The 10052-nt window shown below is 45.7% G+C and overlaps 1 protein-coding gene across 2 annotated transcripts in view; it reads right to left on the minus strand.

Annotated features, from left to right (window-relative positions):
• PAQR5 (progestin and adipoQ receptor family member 5) overlaps window positions 1-8510 on the minus strand; it is a 41053-nt gene extending 32543 nt beyond the window's left edge. Inside the window, exon 1 of one of the 2 annotated variants that reach the window (XM_002920635.4) lies at window positions 8328-8508. In XM_002920635.4, the coding sequence (XP_002920681.1) occupies window positions 8328-8378 (51 nt within the window). In that variant the 5' untranslated portion in view covers window positions 8379-8508. Of the gene's footprint in view, window positions 1-8327 lie in introns of both variants that reach the window. The other variant, XM_034660761.1, reaches the window with a different exon arrangement.
• Window positions 8511-10052: the final 1542 nt, after the last annotated feature.

Below are 10052 nucleotides of genomic sequence, written 5' to 3' on the forward strand. Positions count from 1 at the left end.
ACTTCCGTACAAGGAGTAATTCACAAATCTGCCATCATGGTGGAAGATTTTAACATAGCTCAATGATGGCTAGATCAAGCAGAATAAAATTAGTAATAATATAAAAAATATCTGATCTTACAGGACACATGTGCAATACTGCTCCCAACAACTGAAGATTATACATTATTTTCAGGCATACTTAGAAGATTCATAAAAATTGATTATGTGCTAAACCACAGAGCTAGTCTGAACAAATTTCAAGGTTGGGAATGATACGGATGACACTTTCAGGCTGCAATTAATTAATTTAAATCAATAACAGAAACTCCAGACTTTGGGGAATTAAAAAAAATACACACACACTTCTAAGCAATTGTAAGTTACATAAGAAATCAAAATGGAAATTAGAAATGAATTCAAACAGCACATGTGGTCTGCAGTTAAAACAACACTTGAGGGAAATACATGTATTCAGCTGCTTACATTAGAAGGCAGAGTGATTAACCTTAGAACTTCGAGCAGAAACAGCAAAAGGAACCCAAAGCAGAAAGAAAATACTAAAAAATAACAGACAATAGAAATATAAAATACATAATAGGCTCCACTGAGCCACAAATCCGCCTCTTTTCAAATGTTTAAAAAAAAAAAAGACAAATTGGCAAGATTAATTAAGAGGAGAAAAAAACAAAACCACATGATTATGTTAATAGACACAGACAAAGCATTTCACAAGACCAAACACCCTTTCATGATTAGAAGACACTCAAGAAAATAGGAAGAAAACTTCTTCAACTCAGGGGGACCTGGGTGGTTCAGTCCGTTAAGCTTCCAACTCTTGATTTCAGCTCAGGTCATGGTCTCAGTGCGTGAGATCGAGCCCCGCATGGAGCCCCACCTCGAGCCCTGGGATGGGTTCTACACTCAGCAGGGAGTCTGCTTGAGATTCTCTCCCTTTCCCTCTCTTTTCCCCTCTCCCCACTCTATAAATAAATAAATATTTAAAAAAAAATTTTTTAACTTCTTCAACCCAATGAAGGCCATCTATGAGAAGCTAACATACCTAGTGGTGGAAAATGGAATGCTTTCCCCCTAAGATCAGGAACAAGGATGTCTGCTCTTGCCACTTCTATGCCACATCATAGTGGAGGCTCCAGCTAAGTCAACAGGACAAGGAAAAGAAGAAAAAGGCGTCTAGATAGGAAAGCAAGATGCAAAACTATATTTTCAGGTGCTATAATCTTACATATAGGAAATCCTAAAGGATCCACTAAAAAACTATTAGAACAAATAAATGAGTTCAGCAAGGTTGCAGAATGTAGGATCAATATACAAAACTTGGTTTTATTTTTGTGTACTAGCAATGAACAATCCAGAAATGAATTTAAGGGAATAATTCCATGTACTGCAATATCAAAAACAAAGCAATGCTTGGGAATAAATTTAACAAACTCTTTTAATGGTGTGAGACCTGTGCACTGGAAACTACAAAATATCACTGAAATTAAAGACCCAAATAAACGCAAAGATATCCCATGTCCATGGATTAAAAGACTTAATATTGTTAAGATGGTAATGCTCCCCAAATTGATCAACAGAGTCAATGCAATCCCTAAAATATATCCCAGCTGCCTTTTTGTTTGTTTTGCGGAAACTGACATGCTGATCCTTAAATTCGTATGGAAATGCAAGAGACCCTAAAAGGCCAAAACAATCTGGAAAAGGAAAAACACAGTTGAAAGATTCACATTTCTCAAATCTTATTACAAATCTACAGTAATGAAGGCAGTGTGGTATTGGCATAAGAACGGACAAATCAACAGAATAGAAGTTAAGAGTCTAGAAGTAATTGATTTTCAATAAAGGGGCCAAGACAAAAAATGAGGTTGGAACTACTTGATATCAACATATATATACATAAAAAGAAGAAAACAAGAGAGAGAGAGAGAGAGAGAAAGGAAGGAAGGAAGGAAGGAAGGAAAAGAAAGGGAAGGGAGGGAGGGAGGAAGGAAGGAAGGAAGAGAGAGGGAGGGAGGAAGGAATTAAGTTGGACTCCTATCTCACATCACATACAATAATTAATTCAAAAATGAATCACAGACCTAAATGTGAGAGATAAAACCCTTAGAAGAAAATATACGACAAAATCTTCATGACCTCAAATTAGCCAAAGGATTCTTAGATATGACACCAAAATCACAAAGAAGAAAATAATTTAAAAAATAGACAATAGCAAAATTTAAGTCTTCTGTGCTTCAAAAGATACCATCAATAAAGTGAAAAGATGGTACACAGAATGGGAGAAAATATTTGCAAATCATATCTGATAAGAGACTTAAATCCAGGATAGCTAAAGAACACTTACAATTCAACAACAAAAAGACAAATGACTCAATTTAAAAATGAGGAAAGGGGGGCGCCTGGGTGGCACAGCGGTTGGGCGTCTGCCTTCGGCTCAGAGCGTGATCCTGGCATTCTGGGATCGAGCCCCACATCAGGCTCCTCCGCTATGAGCCTGCTTCTTCCTCTCCCACTCCCCCTGCTTGTGTTCCCTCTCTCGCTGGCTGTCTCTATCTCTGTCAAATAAATAAATAAAATATTTTTTTAAAAAATGAGGAAAAGACTTGAACAGGTATTTCTCCAAAGAAGATATACGAACAGCCAATAAGCACATGAAAAGATGCCCAACCTCACTAATCATTAGGGAAATGCACATCCAAACTACGTCCTACACTGCACGATGGCTACTATCGAAAAAACCCAAAGAAACAAAACCAGAAAACATGCGTTGACAAGGACGTTGAGAAACTGGAGAACTTGTGAAGTGTTGGTGGGAACGTAAAATGGTGCAGCCATTGTGGAAAACAATATGGTGGATCCTCAAAAAATTACAAATAGAATTACCAAATGATCCAGCAATTCCACTTCTGGGTATATACCCAAAAGAACTGAAAGCAAGATCTCAAAGAAATGTTTGTACCCCTATGTTCACAGCAGCATTGATCACAATAGCTAAAACACAGAAGTAATCCAGGACCCACCGATGAGGAAGTGAATAAGCAAAACCTGGGAGGTACATACAAGAGTATCACGCAGCCTTAAAAATGAAGGGAATCCTGACATAAACAACATGAACCTTGAGGACATTGTGCGAAGTGGAGTTAATAAGCCAGTCACAAAAAGACATGTATGATTCCACTTACAGAAGGTACTAGAATGTCAAAATCATAAAGACAGGAAGTAGAAGGATAGTTTTCAGAAGCTAGGGGGAGGAGGAAATGGGGAGTTATTGTTCAATGGGTATAGAGTTTCAGTTTTACAGGATAAAAAGAATTATGAAGATAGATGGTGGTGCTTGCGCACCGCAATGTAAATATATATATATATATTTGAAGATTTTATTTATTTGACAGAGAGAAAGCACAAGCAGGGGGAACGGCAGAAGGAGAGGAAGAAGGAGACTCCCCACTGAGCAGGGAGCCCGATGCGGGGCTTGATCCCAGGACCCTCGGATCATGACCTGGGCCGAAGGCAGATGCTTAACGACTGAGCCACCCAGGTGTCCCACAGTGTGATATATTTAGTACCATTGAACTGTGCACTTCAAATTGGGTAAGATGGTAAATTTTATGTAAAATGCATTTTACTACAATAAAAAAAATAGTTAAACATAGACTTAGCACATGATCCAACATTTCACTCCTAGGCGTGCACCTAGAAGTACTGAAAACGTGTTCATACAAAAACGTGTATACGAATGTTCATAGCAACATTTTGTAAGAGCCAAAAACTGGAAACTCAAGGGTCCATCAACTAATGGATGAATAACAAATAGCGGTACATCCATACAATGGAATATTACGCAGCCACAAAAACAAATGAAGTCCTAATACATGGACCTTGAAAACACTTATGCTCAGTGAAAGGAGGCATCCGCAAAAGGCCACCTATTATACGATCCCGTTTATACGAAATCCTGAGAAGAGGCAAGTTCATAGAGACAGAAAGTAAATCAGCGGTTGCCATGGCAAGTAGGAAAGGACTGCTAATGGGTACAGAGTTTCTTTCTAGGGTAATGAAACTGTTCTAAAATTGACCGCGGTGAGAGTTTGTGCAACAGACTTTGTGTATGTCACCATACTGAACCCCCCAGGCTGTGTACTCTGAAAGGATGAATTTTATGGTATGTGAATTAAATCTCAACAAAGCTGTTATAAAAAAAAAAATCTTTCTAAAAAGAAAATTCAGTTGCAAGATGAGCTGTCGCGTCCACTGCTCCACAGGCTGCCGTTCTCGTGGATTAGCAGGCAACGGTGCTCAAGGTGGGGGCCCTGCAGGACAATCGTGCAGGTCCTTCTACCACCCACTCAGGAACATATTCTAATACTATACAGTTTTCCATAGAATAAATAGGCAATGCTCTCCAAGTCATTGGGGTTGGCACAATCTTAGCCCAAATCCAGGCAAGGACAGTATTTGAAGGAAACATTGCAAGTCAACTCATTAGATTTAAGGCTCCTTTACTCTCTCTTTTTTTTTTTTTTTAAGATTTTATTTATTTGACAGAGAGACAGCGAGAGGGGGAACACAAACAGGGGGAGTGGGAGAGGAAGAAGCAGGCTCCCTGTGGAGCAGGGAGCCTGATGCAGGTTTCGATCCCAGGACCCTGGGATCACGACCAGAGCCGAAGGCAGTCTTAACCAACTGAGCCACCCAGGCGCCCCTATTTAAAGGAGTGTTAAATCTGGGGCACCTGGGTGGCTCAGTCGTTAAGGGTCTGCCTTTGGCCCAGGGCATGATCCCAGGGTCCTGGGATCGAGCCCCACGCCCAGTGCCTGGCTCCCTGCTCAGCAGGGAGTCTGATTCTCCCTCTCCCTCTGCCCCTCCCCCTGCTTGTGCTTTCTCTCTCTCTCAAGTAAAAAAAAAAAAAAATCTTAAGGTTCCCAAACAAAACACTAGCTGATTCCAGCAATAGATTTAAAGAGATATTTCATCATGATCAAGTTTTATTTATTTATTTATTTATTTATTTTTAAATGCTTTTTTTTTTTTTAAGATTTTATTTATTTATTTGACAAGAGATAGAGACAGCCAGCGAGAGAGGGAACACAAGCAGGGGGAGTGGGAGAGGAAGAAGCAGGCTCATGGTGGAGGAGCCTGACGTGGGGCTCGATCCCAGAACGCCGGGATCACGCCCTGAGCCGAAGGCACACGCTTAACCGCTGTGCCACCCAGGCGCCCCGTTCAAGTTTTATTTAAATGCAAGCTTGACTTAACATTATTAAATCGGTCAGTGTAATTCACCACAGTAATAACTTAAATAAATCACACACGACCATCTCAAAAGATACATTGATAGAGGAAAAAAACGGTTCTGTAAAATTCATTCCTAATTAAAGGAAAAAAATCCTGGAAAACAAGGGGTAGAAAGGAATATCCTTGACTCGATAAAGGTTATTTACATACACACGCACAGCTACATTATTTTAAATGATGAAATGCTGAAAGCATTCCTTCTCCTTAAAATCAAGACCGATATAAAAACCCCTGCCATCATGCTTCCTAGTATATATTTTTTAAGATCTTATTTATTTATTTGAGAGAGAAAGAGAGCGTGTGAGGAAGAGCTGAGTGTTGGGTGGGTGGGGGGAGAGGGACGGCAGAGTCCACGGCTTAGCAGGGAGCCCCACACGGGGCTCCCTCCTAGGACTCCAAGACCATGACCTGAGCCAGACACAGATGCTTAACCGCTGAGCCACCCAGGGGCCCATTCATACTGGATTTTAATAAGCTTCTGATGACTCTGATGGTGGTGATCCCATCACCCACTCTGAGAAACCCCGAGCTGGAGAAACCATTTGCCTACTGAGTTGGCTCCCGGTTCCCCAGTGCCCAAGCCCACCTACCCAACAACACAGCATCTGGCTATGCTTCCTCTTTCATAACAATCCTGCTGTCCTGATTCATTTTTCTTGGATCTTCACAGTAGCCCTGTGAGACTGAATTAACAGGTATTATCTCCCTTTTACAGATCAGGAAACTGAGGCTCAGAGAGAGTGGGGAAGTGGCCCAGTCTACACGGCTCCTTAATATACCAAAGGAGATGCTATCCAGGGCCTCTGTATGAAGAGCTGATGATGGTAACGGCAGCCGACATTACTGACTGGTCCCCATGTGCTGGACACTTCACATGGGCCATCTCATTACCATAACCCCAGGAAGCAGGTATTCCCATCCCCCCATTTTACAGGTGTGGAAACTGAGGTAGGAAGATTAAGTATCTTGCCCAAGGTCACTCCACACACTGGGTATCAAACCCAAAGAGCCCACTGAAAGTAAGCTTAGCATCGCAGGAAGTCTATTCTAAATATTCATGCAAATTATGTACGCATTTTTCTCAATAGACTTGCAACTGTTTTAACAACAAACATTTCTGACCCCCTCCCCCAGCAAATCCTCAAATAAAAGTACCCTTCAGGCAGGCAGAGCCACTGTGTGCTCTGTGGCTGCAGGAGCCTTGAACATGGGGCCCCAAAGCCCGGTCGTGGATGCAGACACCCAAAGAAGGTTTCGAAGCAAACGGTGGGTGTGAAGTGCGATGTTCGTTCTCTGCCTCTGGCTGGTGCCATTTTACTAAAAAGGATACTGTCGCCTCCACTGTCTACGAGACCCTGGACAGAGGAGACACGTTCCTCTTTAGGGCTCTGGGGTTTTCTGGTTCTCGTCTTCAGGATCCCCACACTTCAGAAGCCCACAAAGTACCCACTGAGACCTTCACCTCCCTTTCACGTCTTTCCTGTGCACATGCTCTGAACGCAGCCTTGCCCGCAACACCCAGGGAGACGTCTCAGCAGCACCCATAATCCCTCTCCCAGAGTCCCCACGTCTGCCCGGGGCTTCCCTGTGTCCAGGCCTTTGCCCACACCGGTCCTTCCACCTGCTCTGCTCGCCCCACCTCCCACATCCTACCCACTGTCAACCCATCTTAAAGATCTCCCCCCTGGGGCGCCTGGGTGGCTCAGTGGGTTAAGCATCTGCCTTCAGCTCAGGTCATGATCTCAGGGTCCCAGGATCAAGCCCCGCATCAGGCTCTCTGCTCAACGGCGAGCCTGCTTCTCCTTCTCCCTCTGGGATCTCTCTCGTTTTCACTATCTCTCAAATAAATAAAATCTTAAAAAAAAAAAAAAAAGATCTCCCCCATCACAGGGCCTTCCTTGAGCCCTTCCTCCGCTGTGATGGAAGCGACCGACCTCTCCTCTGGGTCTTTCAGGACGCACCCTAACCCACTTGGCAACAGAAGCGTTCGTCCATATTCTAAAATCCTTAGGGGCAGGACTTGCATGAGATTATTCTGAGCCCGGCACGGAGTAACACCTTGCACATAGCAGGCTGTCAAGAACAATTCCGTGAGTGAGTGAATCAAAGAATCACCCTGTGCTCCCACTAATCACAGCCACTAGTCTGTGAGTAGAATCCCACCAGGAGGAGACAGGGCCCTGGGAGGACACAGGAGGCGTCCTGGAGGCCACCTGCCTTGTCCCTCGTCTCTTCCCACCAGACAGCTCGTGCCCCATCATCCCCCAGTGCCACCTGCCCGCTGCCCCCTAGCCGCACAGGCTTTTGGGACAGAGCCCTCATGCTCGGGGCTGAAGGCGCCCAGGACTTAGGCTTCCAAGGTAGGTCGGAGGGGCTTGGCAGGCAGCTGCGTGGAAAGGTCTCCCCTCAGTCTGTGGCATCGTCCAGACGAAACTTCCCACCCTGAAACAACACTTTCTGGCCTTCAGTCAAAAGGAACAGAACGTGACACGGCGACAAGGGTGTATATGAAACGATGCCTTCTCCGCCGGGGAAGGGGGGTGCGCCAGCTTGACACGCAGGTGTCTCGGGGTGGCTGCACGTGAGTTCCCGGGCCCAGAGTCCACGATGGGGCCAAGGCTAAGGCCCACGAGACCACCCTCCTCCTCGCCCCAAGCCACACCGGGCCCGAGTGTCCTGCCAGTGATAAGGACAAGGGCAAAGCCACACACCCGAGGTGACTTGGCCCCTGGCCTGCTTTCACGCACCCAGGGAAGGGTCCCAAAGAAAACTGCCCAGCCGGGTGCCACTGGCTCCATGTGTCTCCGGCTTGAATGTATAAACAGACGGACGTCACAGGGAAGGGTTACAATGACAGCAGGCTCAGGATCCCTCCCATTTCCAGGTTCAGTGTAGGTGGGGGGAACGGAGGCTCTACTTCCAGGGCTTGGGGGGCCTGCTGGCTGCAGACAAAGCCGGCACCCCCCGGGGCAGAGACCACACCACGCCCTCACCACTGCCTGCAACTCCATCGCCGGACCCACAGCACGTACCTGGGGCATCTGGTCGATGGTGAACAGCCGCGGAAGCTTCAAGCTCAACATCTCAAAGCTGGGTTGGGAAGGCGGGGGGTGGACAGCTGCTCCCCGTCACCGGCTCAGAGATGTGACATGGTCCGGGGTGCCTGCAGCCGGCCGGTGCCCGAGCTGCTTCCCTGGAAGAGGACAGCGTGAAGAAATCCAGTCAGCCTCAGCCCAACTCCAGCCGGATCAAGACTGTCAGATTGTTTAACCACGGAACAAACACTTGCTTGTGATGGCAAAATAATCAGGCTTCCTTAAAAACAGCAGCAGAACAATCAGACCGCTGAGTCATTTATTCCAAGAGTGCTGAAGGGAGGGCATTAACTCATACTATGGGCGATCATAAAATTGTAGAGCTGGAAGGACCGTGGAGGCCACCGGGTCCCCTCACGTCGGACATCAGGCCAAGAGGGGTGGAGTGACTTCTCCAAGGCTGCTCAGCTAGGGGACAGGTGGAGCCCACTGCGTTGTGGCCTGCCCCTGGGCAGACCATGCAATCTCAAGTCTCTGTCCACTCAGTGGGCAGAGGAGAACAAGGGCCATGCCCCAGATCACCCAAAGAAAAGCAGCTCTTCCAGAAGGCCGACAGGGGCATTGTTGCCCTGAGACACATGCGAGAACCAGACAAGCCAATCCAAGGCCCTTGTTGGAGGCACAGCAACTCCCAGTAACATGGTTGTTCAAATGCAGGATTAAGACTGCTTAACAGCTCTGAGTGATGTGAACTAGAGGGACCCAAAGCCCTCAGGACAGGCCTAAGCAACAGAAACATGCAAGCTGGGCTTAGCAAAGAGCGAGCAGCACCAGGAATTTACCCTGGTTAACGCCTCCCCTGCTCCCATCATCACTGGGCCAAGATCTGCCACCCTCTCAGAGCTCCCCCAGAGGAATTCTGTCCCTGCCTCTGCAGGCCGGGAGACCTTGCCCGTACCTCTCGTGTGACACCAACCACCTCTGCCTGCAAGCAAAGCTACCTGCCCTGGCGCTTGGAGAGGACCCTCCTGGGATGGCTGGAAACCCACGGTGTAGGCCCGGCTTGTGCTGGGCCTTCAGCAAAATACGTGTCTAACACCACTCATTAAAGCAATGGTGCTCGTCCTCTGAACGTAAAGTGTGTTTTGGTCTCTGTGGTTTGTTTATACTTTTGCTGATTATAGTTTTTTATGTTCTATGTGGTATTCTCTGGAACTCTGTAGGAAAATACCACGCATTTATGTTCCATTGCCATAAATTTGTTTCTTTCTTTAAACCATTGTTGTAAGTATTATTCACAATAGTCCAAAGGGGGAAACAACCCACGTGTCTACCCATGAGTGGGTAGACAACGTAAGAGAGCACGGTCTATGTACACAATACAATATTATTCCGTCTCAAAAGGACTGATACTGTGATCTGTGCTTCCACGTCAATGAACCCTGAAAACACGGCGTCCTGGCGGAGAAATGGGGTGTGGTTGTTTAAGGGGTACTGAGTTTCTGTCGGGGATGATAAAAAGTTCTAGAAATGGGTGGTGGTGATGGGTGCACAACACTGTGATGTCACTGAATTATAAACTTGAAAATGGTTAAAATGGTCAATTTCTCGTGCGTATTTTGCCAGCATAAAAACTTGTGTACTGTTTCCAAGTTACAGAATAATAAAGAAAATACTTTTTTAAGAAAATAATTTTTTAAAGCACCTTTTACCTAGGTTAAA

Source organism: Ailuropoda melanoleuca, chromosome 5, assembly GCF_002007445.2.
Source record: "Ailuropoda melanoleuca isolate Jingjing chromosome 5, ASM200744v2, whole genome shotgun sequence".
NCBI classification, from domain to species: domain Eukaryota; kingdom Metazoa; phylum Chordata; class Mammalia; order Carnivora; family Ursidae; genus Ailuropoda; species Ailuropoda melanoleuca.